This window comes from Ruditapes philippinarum, unplaced genomic scaffold (genome assembly GCF_026571515.1).
Source record: "Ruditapes philippinarum isolate M1 unplaced genomic scaffold, ASM2657151v2 ctg6938_1_1_1_1, whole genome shotgun sequence".
In the NCBI taxonomy this organism is placed as follows: domain Eukaryota; kingdom Metazoa; phylum Mollusca; class Bivalvia; order Venerida; family Veneridae; genus Ruditapes; species Ruditapes philippinarum.
The window spans coordinates 31271-44577 of record NW_026865969.1 but is presented as its reverse complement, the minus strand read 5'-3'; the positions used below and the strand labels follow the sequence as shown (position 1 = coordinate 44577).

The following is a 13307-nucleotide window of genomic DNA, read 5'->3' as shown; positions in this document are numbered from 1 at the left end:
ATGATACAGGTAACAAAGTAATCTCTAGTAATGTGTATGCTTGACATATGATTGGCCGCCTTTTATCCGAAATACTATAACAATGATTAAGATCAAAACGACAGCTGTGCAATGTAATGTAATAAGATGAACCGACTTTACATTTACAATAAATAGCTATGTAAAAGCCAGCTTCGTTAGGCGGCGGAAAAAGATATGATAATAAAATGTCGTGCCTTAGCTTTGAAAATAATTGTTCTGTTCTTGGTTTGCTTTTATATTGGAGGTGTTTTATTATTTAATCACTGGGTAAATAGGTTGAATAAAAGCACAACTAAACTATTTCAACACAAAGCAGCTTATTTCGATGAAAGAAATTTAAGGAGCAATGAAAGTGCGGCAAAGAAAGAAAAAATGGTTATTTTCCCCGAGTACTTAGGACCAGGTGCGGGGAATAAATTAATACATATTGATGAAAATGACAAAAGATACATGGAACTTCGTGACAATATTTCACAAGCAGATGTTAACATTTATTTAAGTGACATCATCGGAATTAAAAGACTTCTTTCAGATTTGCGACCTGATGAATGCAAGAAGATAAGGTATCCAGGCAACTTACCTGGAATAAGCATTGTGATAACATTACGCGACGAACCAATTTCGTGTTTGTTAAGAACGATTTATAGTTTACTTGAAACATCTCCAATTAATCTCATAAACGAAATCATTCTAGTTGATGATGGCTCAGTCAATTTGGAATTAAAACTAGCTGTAAATGTACACGTTGCAAATATTCAAAAACTCAAACTTATTAGTAATGAACAACCACTTGGATTGACGATGGCTAGAACAAGAGGAATCATGATGGTGGCCTCTGAGTTTTTCATTGTTCTTGATGGCCATATTGAAGTGAACCCAGGGTGGCTAGAGCCAATTATTTATCGGCTTGTACAGGAACCAAATGCATTGTTGACCTCAAACGTTGGACATATTTCAAGTGAAAACTTTGAATATATTTTGGATGCAAATTATCAGCGATTATGTGCCTTTGACCAAATCACTCTTGGTGAGAATTGGTTGACATACTCGAATTCTTATAGAAAAGCAAGAAATAGTAGCGTGGCTCCATTTGAATATGGCATCATCCCGGGTATGATGACTGCCATGAGAAAGGAATACTTCATAGAACTTGGAGGATTTGATACCGGTATGGAAGTTTGGGGCTACGAGCACATGGAATTATCTGTGAAAGTATGGCTTTGTGGTGGACGAGTTGAAATGATCCCTTGCTCAATAATAGCACACCTATATAGAAATGCACCATGGCAAAAATTACATCCTAAATTGAATTATATTAAGAAAAATAAACTTAGATTTATTCTTGTTTGGATGGAAGGTGAAATCCAAAAATTAGCTCTTGAGGCTCTGCAACGAGGAAATAACACAAAAGAAACATATCCAGGTGATCTTCTTGAAAGATATAGAATAAAGGAGGAAAATCATTGTAAACCTTATCAACATTATATTGACCAAATTCGTAGAATTTCAAATATTTTCATTCCAGAAAATATTCTGAGGAAAGGAAATATACTAAACACAGATCTTAATCTTTGTTTAGATATGGCAAATATAGATGATAACTATGAATTGATAACATATTCATGTAGCAGCGAAATAAATCAGTTCTTTCTATTAACAGACAATATGAATATTCGAATAGATCGCCAGTGGCTAAAAGGTAATACTTATAATAACCGTCTATCGTTCACTTCACAAGAACAAACCCTCTCTAATCAAGAGTTAAAATGGAGTTTTGACGACAACAGTGGTTTAATAAAACAAGGTGTACGGTGTTTGACAGCAAATAAGTCTGGAAAGGTATCTCTTGAATTGTGTAATGAGAATCCTTTCCAGAAATGGGAATGGCCTCCGAAATATTTGCGATGAACTAATATTTCGTTATGCATTTAGTTCCTATTCATTAACATTCAGTCATAGAAAGATTTTTTTAATTTATTTTCTGACTGGAGTTAAGAAGTTAAAGATAAGCTAATCACTCTTTTTGCCTGCCAGTAACACTAATTATCGTGATCATATTTAATTGAAGTGAAACTGTACTGCCAAATAAATTTCAATCATATTTAATTCATCTAATTATAAAGTAAAAATATTAGTGATGATATTATATATAATATCTTATGTTATGTATAACATCTATATTTTTAAGTAAACATAGTCGCATGTTGATAATTACTGTAAAAGGTGCTGTGTTGTTACCATAGCTTTATTAGCACGTATCTCTCTTCACTTGTGGACGGGGTTTATAAACAATTGTATTATCATTATTATCATCAGTAAAACATAACTAATAATGTGTCTATATTAAAGACGTCAAACAAATGAATGACTACTTATTTCACGTTTTTGCATGAGTATATTTTTTTAAATACAATATGTGACTAACGGAATGTTGTGTTCTCATGTTTATCTTAATCTTACAGTGAAAGACGAAACCAGTCGCTAATGCTCTTAACTTTCATTTTTACTGTATCTATGACAAATATCAAGTAACAGATGGTAGTATTTATACATTCATATATTCCGTTATAATTTGAATGTTTTACAGAGTTTGGAATAAATTGAATAAATGCTTAATTTGGCAGTATGATTTACGGAATTTTACATGGTACAAATGTGTATAAAGCTAGGAATATATCGTCACCTAAGTGCAGTAACGGGTTAACTCCTATTACATTTTGATTGTAGTTAACCCGTTATTGCACTAAGGTGACAATCTAGAGTACTGAAAACTAATTTTTGGAATAGAGAAGAAATGACAACAATAAAGTACTTACAACGCTATAACTCATTGAGTACTGACATGTAACCTTAGAATAAATAAATTCTACATATAATATAATTTATATTAGAATAGTGGCATTATATTAACTCCATAGCTTCAATATTTCATTTTTCTATCAAGACCAAATAGTTATTGAATGGCAATGTCTTAATCCGTAAATCATGAAGTCATAAATAATGATATTTAATTATGTAGTAATAATAATATTTTGCATGTTTTTGTTATAAAATGTCAAATGAATAACGCATATATGTATTTTAAGACTGTTGTTGCACACATTTTTCTTGAATTGAATTATTCACATATTTTAGAATAGACATTACCATATATTTTAAATAACAAAAAATATAAGAAATGTTCTAAAACGTAAGCAACTTCATTTCAGATGAAGGATGAAATGAATGAAAGGATTATTAAAAGAAATTTAAGACAGATTTACGTAGCAAAGGGGAACGACAATATGCTTAGAATTTGTTGTTTTTTAATTAATCATGTTTAATGTACTATAATATATTTATTGTAAAACAACTAATAAAAGGAAAATGCTTACTTCATTATTACATTAAAATTATATTATTTACTTGTAAAAAAAACCTGCATCTTAAGTATTTCAATACAATTATTTTGATGTGTAAATGGTATTAAACTTGTATATGATAAGTTTGCTTGTATTATATTTTCTTTGTATTAAACACGTTCTGTACTTTGTAAGATAAATATATATTTTAATACTATATAAATGTAAGTATTGTTATATCATGATATCTTAACATCAGCCTTGAGGACATTTTAACAGAAACGGTAAAATTTCAACAAACTTGTTTTGAAGCTTTGTATTTACATATCTTTTACACCTTTTACACCTATTATTTCTCTTAGAGAGGCATTCTGGAAAATCAAGAGCTGAGCATCATTTAAAAACAAGTATAACTCTTAAGAAACAAAATCTATTATTAAAAATCTATCATTTTTAGTGCAAGGGAAAATCTTGTTTATTCTTGTTCAATGCAAATGATTAATAAGAAAAGTTGGAGGTATGTCGATAATTATTTAAATTATAAGTGATATAATGTTTATTTACAAAGAATTAAGGAAAATAACTATTGGTTTTTGGAACAAAAATTTTTTTTATTGCATGGTTATCTTAGACTGATTCCTTATAATCTACGTATATCAAATACCCGTGCCACTTTTCTTAAAATAAAACAGTATTGCATGTCCTATATATATTTTGACGTGACGTCATTTGTGATATACAAACATAGCAAAAGAATGCGCTAAATGTTAGTGTATTTTAGATATGTGATATTAAATACAATATTAAATTCGTATATCTGAATTACTTAAGTAATATCCTGCTCGCCACATACTTTCATAATATAATGTTATTCAACTCGTTCCATAAATTCAGTATTGAACCTACACTTATTCAATATCCTCTATATATTGTTTTTTATCATTCCTAGAAAACAGAAGCTTTGAACTGTAGGCATAATTCAATCAAGATTAGGGTCAGAGAATCAATCCCTCCTTAATGTTTAGTCTGGTAAGAAGGTATTTGCAATTTATAGCCTTAATCTTCTTTGAAAGGCAAATCAGATAGGAACATCATGTTTGTATTATAACAACATAATATAATACATATCTGCTCATTATACAAACGTGTTTTTAAATACCCATTTCTGGGGTTTATTGTGTCTTCAAACAGTTTTTACTTTTTGAAATAAAAAACAGGATATTGAAATAAGGGCTTGTATTTTGTCGAATAATAAAGAAACAATGAAATTTAAAAAAAAGGTTTATATAAAAAAAAATTGTTACAATACAGTGCAAGTAAATAGTGTCTGAAATATATGAAATGATTAAACATTCCAACATAAAGGGAGGCAAATGTTTCCATATTCATTTCCTTAAGATATTCTGTAGTTATCTTTGTAGGAATGCATGTACAGTTTTATGTTACAACATTATTGTTTCCATCTATGATCATTTTAAAGAAGTCCTAAAAAGACATTGTGAATTACTTAAACATAAAAATATTGCAAAATTATCTCTAAAATATAGAAATAAACAGGCATTTGTGCGTACTTTGAGTCACATATCGTAGTGGCATGAGAATTATAATCTTAAAAGAAATATCTCGGGCATGAATATGCGATTTTGTATTAAATCGAGGTTTTTGTTTAAAAGTATCAGTAAAGCAGAAAACGTTTAAGATTTTATTAATTGTTAAATTTTGATAAACCACAATAATTGTATACATCTGAATTAACTTATTAGAAACACATGACCTGATGACAATTTCTACAATATTAATGAATACATGACATTTTAGTTGAAAGGCAAAGTTATTATCTGTTAGTCTGCAAAAGTCTGTGACATTTAGAATAACAATAATTCTATTTTATTAGTAAAGATGTATTTCAAAGCCAGATATTCTGTTATCAGATACAGGGAAATGTACTAATAAGGTATTCCGAGAAGTATAAGGTATGGCAATAAACCTTTGTTAAATCGATAGTAATCTCCTTTTGTGGCAAATGATTAGATTAAAGCATGTGATAGTAATATGACACGTATTGGATTATTTATCAATTATTGATCTTCAGAAAAAATGTCAATATCATGATTAACTTTTAGCAGATCATGATAATATTTAAAAAGAAACATATAGTTAACGGCATGGTTATAAATGTATTTTTAACATTATTTTGTATTATTATGTTATTGCTTTGGCAAACGATTGGTCATAAAATGAGTCATGATACTTTTTAAGAAGTTGAAAAACGTATTTCAATGAATAATTAAGGGACTTGCAAAGCATTTGCATTTTAAATAAAGTATGTTCAGTGATTCTTATGTGGCACCAGGTTGTTAAAATGAGAAATGTCAGTAACTTTACTATTATTTTATATTATTCCTTAAAGCATATATATTTTGCTCAGAAATGTCTGGAACGTTAAGAAAAGTAACTTCAAAATATAATACATGTAATAGTCTTGCTACTTCTATTACTGAGACATTTTCATTTCATGAAAGCCAGAAAGATTATCTCAATCACTTACTTTCACATTTTAAAGTTTTACTTAAAATCTTTTATGCATTAAATGTTAAGTTCATTATCGAACATGAATATATTATTTTGAAATAGAACTAAATCAGCTTTACATAAAACTAAAATAGCATTCAGAGATTATACTGATTATCTCAATAACAAGAACAGCATAAAAAGCAAATTGTTCAAAAATGAAAATTATTTAAACGGATACAAGCTATAGATTTGTGTTACAATCAACCGAAACAAAAATTATTTTAGATAGTTGCAGTATTTATAAAATATATATAGCAGAAAACAAAAGAGACAATATTAATATATTGTCTCTCATTTTACAAATGTCTTCTACGGTAGACAGGGACACATAACACAATTTACACTGTTTGCAACAAGGGAACAAGGACAGAGTATTGTCCTGAGTATATAATTGTAATTCAGTATGATTCAGGAAAGAACTAAAACAGTTTTCTTAGTAAGTGTAATGTTAAAGCGTAACTGTATTCCTAACAAAGAAAAGATTTTGATATTCTTTTTCTTTACATTTTAAAGGCCCGTTATCCCTCAGGATTACTATCATCTATATTTGATTTCTCTAAATTTTTGTATCTTGTTACAGTCTCCAAAAAGTTATATATTTGCAACACATATAAACTATATTTTACTTTATTTGCTATGCTATTATTTTACAATTACATGTAAATCAATATAACTTAATAAGTATGTTGTACGGAAGTCAAAACGCTATTTTGTTTATACTTTGGTACTTTTATGACGCATAACTGTACTTTCAACGCTACTTTCTTCAGTTGTAAAATACGTAGCATGCTCTAAATCCATTATTAAAATACTTCTGAGCACATATTTGACATTTTTAAAGAATTTGAAAATTTGGATTTCTGTTTACATATCTTTAAAGAAAGTGTTATAGAAAACTCTTTTCATGTGATCATTGCCATATCATCTAGAAAATCTAAAACGTGTATGTAAACAACCTTATACATGTATGTAAACAACCTAATTAAACAAGCTAATTAATGTTTGTTCAAAAATTCAGATCATTCCCTTACTCATTTTTCACGAAATAGTTATTTTAATTGCGAAAATGACATAAATTGAAAAGGGTCGCAAGGCTTTTCATTCAATTAAGGGTAATTATAACTCAAAATTTACAATTTATTTCTAAGATTATTTCTTTATTATCTTCTACATGTATTTCGGTTCTTGTGTCCCCGGCTGATCTGAGAAAGAAATTCAAATTTTATGATTTTCGGCTTTTGTACCTCAGTTGGGTTCCTTTCAAACACAACGTAGTATAAATATTGTATTACTTGCAAGAACACATGCGATAAAAAGAATCAACAATGTATTTGTTTATGAAGTTTAATTACAAAGTACTTTCAAGTGATTACACGTTTGTAAAATGTTTGTTTACATATCTTTACAGTACAGGGTAAATCTAGTTCATTTCAATTAAGACTATGCCAAATATATTTACACCAACCTAACGGCAAGAACACAGAAACAGATTGAATGCGCGACGAAACATTCTTTATCATTCATTCCTCAGTTGAAGGAAAATAATATAATTATTCTGATGATAATAAGATTTTAGTAAGATTTGACAAAACGACGATTTAACTACATTTATTCAAAATGCAATTCAACAATTAAACAAGCCCTTGCTTGCCCTACGGCAGATTCTCTTTGATGTTCAATATACAAAAGAATTCCCTGTTAATTCTAAAATTATTTCTAGAACTTTCCCAAATGGACAATCATTTATGAAGTTCATGGCATACTTTTAATAGTTGTAGTTTGTTTATTCGACCGACATAACTTTTTTAAAAAAGAATAGCAACGTATTTTCCGACTTTATTTGAAAAGAACTTATAATAATGTTATTATCAATGAAGGAAAGCAGGAACAAAAACATGAAAACAAAACATAATAAACGAGAATGTTGTAAAGTACATCTAATATAAAATGTGATAAAATTATACCAAACAACCGCATTACGCAAATCAAACTAAAAAGACGATACAATGCCGCTTAAACTTGATACAATTGAACTTACCAAAATAAAAAAGACAGCAATGCCGCCTAAATTTGATAAAATGATACGGATCAAAATAAAAAGAGGAAGACAACCCGATTAAACTTGATCAAATTAAACCAATCCTAATGATAACGACATGTAATACGACTTATCTGATATAGAATAAAACCAATCAAGATAAGGGGAGGGTTAAATATAGACATTTGTGTACTCATAAGCACGACCATACTTTAACACATAAAAGCATACAAGACAATATCAATGTCAGGTATTATAGCTTATAAACAAATATCGGGTTAGAGAACAATCAGTTTATCGTAGTAAATAAAATATTGTCAAAGGTCAAACCACAGAGCAAAACTAAACAAAATACAAAAACAAAAGACACAAAAATGTTAAACGAAATTCACCAGTATTCTCAATGCTTTAAGCAAATGTTGTACATAAATTCTGATTGCATTACAATTAAATTTGAGTGATCACTATTGTCCTGAGTTACAAACACATGACTTGCTTCTTTAGCCAGGGCTAACAATCCATACATATGGATATCAGATCCTAATCCAACCATAAAAACCTTAACATCAGCTAATTCCTTGATATTTGCTATTTCATTTTTTATCATACTTGGCTTTTCAAAGTGACCATTAGACAGAATAATGAGAAAGTTTCTAGCATTATCTCTTCCGGAGATGTTGTATGAGTTTTTAACAATTTCACCTATAGCATTCGTCATGTTCATTTTATTGCATTGCTCATCTTTACTACAAGCATCATTTCTCGTCCGGCGTAAGACTCTAAGATTCAGAGTCAGTCCACTTTGTGACTGGTGCTTCGACAGTTTTATCACATTCTCTAATGTGTCGCCCAATTGAAACAATCCAAAAGCCGGACCATCATGTTCACCTACATGATCAGTATTTGTCACAATTGATGTTAGTATATCTACTGATATTTCAAACTCATTTTCAGTCATGTCATTACTTTCATCCAGAAGAAACACGATATGTGAAAAGTGGCTAACGGCACTGCAGTCATCACAGGTAATATCGACGAGCTGTTTCAGTAAGGTATCCAGTGCATTAAAGTCGCCGACAGAAAAAACGTAAGACGGGCTATGTTGGTCTCCAGGTGATGCAATATCTATCAGTTCTTTGTGTGACACCTCCTTTCCTATCCCTTTGGAAATGAAGATAGAATGGTATCAGTTACTTTCAGCATACAACTATACACATACATATTAATCAATTTCTTATTTTCAATGTAAGACTTTAGATGCATCTACATTAATTAAACCTGTGCAAAGTGGCAGATTCCTCGGAAGCATTGATTTAAAAATAGATAGGTAGATATAAATCTTTTTTCTACTTTAAACAATAACGTGACTTTGTATTATGCTGGTTGAACCTGATTTAAGTATGCAAGTGCTCATTCTTTAGAGTTACTTCGAAAGAAATGAATACAAGTATGAAGTATCATTTGATTTACGTTGACTAAGTTTAAGTTTAACTTAAATTCTTAGCATACATATAATATTCAATGTAGTTACCCACGGCAGACATTTCAATTAAGACATTAATCAAAATATGTACTTTTAATGTACCTATTGCAACAACGTGAACGTTATGGTCCCTCAATGTCTTTGCTGCTAAACGTGTATCCTGTCGTTTAGTTGACATTCCATCGGTCAGAACAAATGCATACGTAAGTGTCACCATCCCTTTCCGTCTTTCACTTTGTCTTGCAACGGTTAATGCTGCATTTAACCCTTTGTTTGTAAAGGTAGCACCCGGTCTAAATGAAATTTTATTTATTGCATCTAGAAGATTGTTTTTATTTGTAGATTGATTAAAATGTATTTCTATTTTCGCCTCGAATGAAAATGTTGCTATCGTGATTTGAAATTCTTCTTTGCTAATGTTAACTTGATCAATGAATTTTAATACAAAATCGAGCTGTTGACGAAACTCGTCTTTCGTTTGACTTGTTGACGAATCTAACACAAATATAACGTCAGTTGGAAAGGGTGTGCAACCTGATAATACTGAAAATAATTTTCAAATTAGAGAAAAAGATCTATTTCCTAATGCTATATAAAATTCATGATGATAGTGAGATCCCTACAGAGCAATGAAAACAAATTAGTAAAAAGATTTAAATTGCATTTTTAGGTTAATTGAATCTGTCTATGATACAAAGAAAATAAAAATACACTTTTCAACATTATTTTTCTTTGTCTCTCTTCCTCCTGCCCTTCCAGCGTCAGTTTTATGTTTTAATTTTCAACACGTACTGTACTGTAATCAATGATCCTGCAGATCAGCATACCATGACTAAGATGAAGTTAAGGACAACTTCAATTATTCACTTAACACCTGCTACAATCAATATTTTACGTTTCAATCACTAATATAAAAATTGAGTAAAAATGTTATAATACTATTTTCATATGTTGCACAAATATATTCTACCCGTTTATAAAATAATAATGTAAGAAAATACGTACGTTCTTCACAGCAATGTCCAAATGTCCTGTCCAAACATTGACACCCGTAATCGCCTTTCTTCAAAGTTCCACCATATAAACAATTATCTCCACAGTTTCTATTCTCAACTTGGTCCTTAATGTCTTTGTCACATCTTGCTGCACAGTTTTGAAAGTTGCCGTATTCCTCAAGACAACATAAATGCCTTTCACGTTGTTGATGTCCACCACCACCACAAGACACAGAGCACGTACTCCATTCTTCCCATGAAGACCACGTGCATATGTCATCACAGCTTCTTCTGCCACTGGGTTGTTCTAAGCGAGGTTTTTCTGTAAATGTTTGTTTTATAATGTATTTATGATACACATAAATGTTCAGTTATCTAAAATAGTTTCGATGAGATTATAATATATACTATTCAATATGCTGTACCAATTCTATCGATCTAAGAATGTCAAATTCAATACGGAAAGAAATACAATGTCAGAAAAGAAAATTTTTCACAAAAAATTCCCATTTAATTATTGAAATATCCTTGTAATGTAAAAGTTCTTTTCAAGTTGCATATCATATAGATAGGTTTGTTTCATAGGTTTTAAAAAGGATACTCTATGATAGGAGTTAACCTGTTACTGCACTAAGGTGACGATGCAAGCAATATAACACTCGATGTGCCTGTCAGTCCTAGAGCTGAAAAATACTTCAAATGTAATCGATCATCCTAAAAACAAACATAATGTTTATGAGTAAATGCTATTTTTCAGTTTTTAGAAAGGTTATTATCAACTTGGTCAGGGTTGTACTTATTTACATGAAGTGATTTTGAAAAATGGACAAAAAAATAAACGCCACTTTTATAGATGCTTGTTAAATGTTTTTATTCGATCAGAGCATGTCATCGTTATTTTGTAAAATTTGCTTAAGTGGTATTGTATTTCACCAATCATTTTGTAAAACAGTGTATGTCAGTTGTATATGGAGGCATTGGGCTGTAAAATTTAAAGCGTAGGCCTTTTAATATTATTTCTTTCGATAGTACATTGTTTAAGGAGAACATTATAACCACAGTATAACCACAGCTTTATGTAGGATTTTATAAAGCTTTGTTATGAGGCTATTTCAATATTTTAGTCATTTTAGTTTTTAAAAACAAACAAAAAAACTTACTACTTATTGATTGCAGTTATATAATGCATGGATAATTTGAACTGCATTTTATGTTACTACATATTTCTGTTTGAGGTCGTGTGAATTTTTGTTTTGTTGATATGGTTGTTTTTTTTTTTTTTTTTTTTTTTTTTTGTTTTTTTTGTTACGTATTTTTATCGTGATATTGTCTATACTTGAACATATGATAGTGCTACGGTTTCATTTTGATGTTGCATTGAGTTTACATCGGCTATTATAAAATTATATAAACATATATACATGTATATCAATAAAATTTATAAACAGATAGTTCAAGGAATTTAACTGAATAATATAACTTTTTTCAATTAGAGAAAAAAATTGATAAATTGACATAAAAAAAATAATTAATGTCCATAGCAAAATCTAGGATATTATAGCTAAAATACAATCTTTACAAGTATATTCCAAAAAAAGTAGAACTATTTGTCAACGTTGAAACATATTTATATTAAAACATAATTTTTTGTCATTTTGTTCCTATTTTTAGACAAAAACAATGAAATGTAAGCTAATTTACAAATGAAACATCATTTTAATTAGAATTGAATTTTACCTTTTTCACAACAGTAACCTTCGTGTAAAAAATCGCATTTACAATACCCCTCAAATGTTCCACCATTATAACATATGTCCATACAACTTTCGCTTAAATATTCACCACTGTACAAGAAGGACAAATCCTTTCCACAATTTGATAAACAAGCATCAATGTCGGATGCTAAATCGGACCTGCAGCAAAAAGGTCTGTATCTACTCCTAAATCCTCCACCGCATGTTCGGCTACACCCGGACCATCCTTTCCAAGGTGACCACTCGCATCCCTTATTGCACGACCTAGCTGTTGTTTCAGCTATAAATGCCAGTATCAAACATTTAAGTACCTCCATTCCTGTTTGCTACCCTTCGGTTTAAACAAAATAATAACAAAACAAGTGTCAAAAAACTGAAAAATAAATATATTTATATCCCATTATACTATTTCTCTCATTGTTTTCATATCTGTATGTGACATTATGCTGATATCTGTAAAGATAAGTTGAGTTGAATCGGCTTTATATTTCAAAAGATTGACTGTTAAAATGATGTTTGACCAACAGTTGATATTGAAAAATGTTAAGTTAAAATTTAAATCTGGGATAAAATAAAAAAAATACCCCACTCTTTTAATAAGCTGACCTTTACAGGTAAATACTAAAGGTATTTACAAACATTTCATTTGGATCCATGCGCTCTTCAATGTTTATGCAAAGTAAATTATCAAATTGAAAGGGATTAATGCAATGTGTAAACTTATTTTGACTTCCACCTATTCACTCACTATATATCCTTAAATGGGCAAAATGTCACTTTAATATCCAACGCATGTTTTAATACTAAAACGAATAAGTTAACGTAACGACTCGTGTATATGTCAAACTTCCGGGTGATATTTACAGATTAACCTCAAGTTTAAATACACATCTTAAAAGAAACCAATAAAATACAATAGAAGCTACTCTAAAGAAGTATTGTGTGAATGACTAAGAAGTAGCTCTGTTGTACCAGGAGTGGAAAAAAGAGTCACCCAAAACTGATTTAATTATTTGAAAGGCTTTTACTTTAAACATGTTATTCCTCATAACGAGTTTTCCCCTTCTTTACATGTCGCACGCTTTAGTTTTACAGCTTTAA

The 13307-nt window shown here is 29.8% G+C and overlaps 2 protein-coding genes across 2 annotated transcripts; one reads left to right on the top strand and one right to left on the bottom strand.

The window, feature by feature from the left end:
* Window positions 1-393: 393 nt before the first annotated feature.
* On the top strand, window positions 394-1929 carry LOC132730912 (polypeptide N-acetylgalactosaminyltransferase 5-like). Its single transcript, XM_060716996.1, has one exon. It carries the CDS (start codon window positions 394-396, stop codon window positions 1927-1929), a length of 1536 nt encoding a protein of 511 aa, XP_060572979.1.
* Window positions 1930-7815: 5886 nt separating this feature from the next.
* LOC132730913 (collagen alpha-6(VI) chain-like) lies at window positions 7816-13011 on the bottom strand. Its single transcript, XM_060716997.1, has 4 exons — window positions 12190-13011; window positions 10463-10774; window positions 9560-10000; window positions 7816-9135 (listed from the first exon to the last, which is right to left on the bottom strand). Exons 1-4 carry the CDS (start codon window positions 12521-12523, stop codon window positions 8375-8377), a joined length of 1848 nt encoding a protein of 615 aa, XP_060572980.1. The 5' UTR covers window positions 12524-13011; the 3' UTR covers window positions 7816-8374.
* Window positions 13012-13307: the final 296 nt, after the last annotated feature.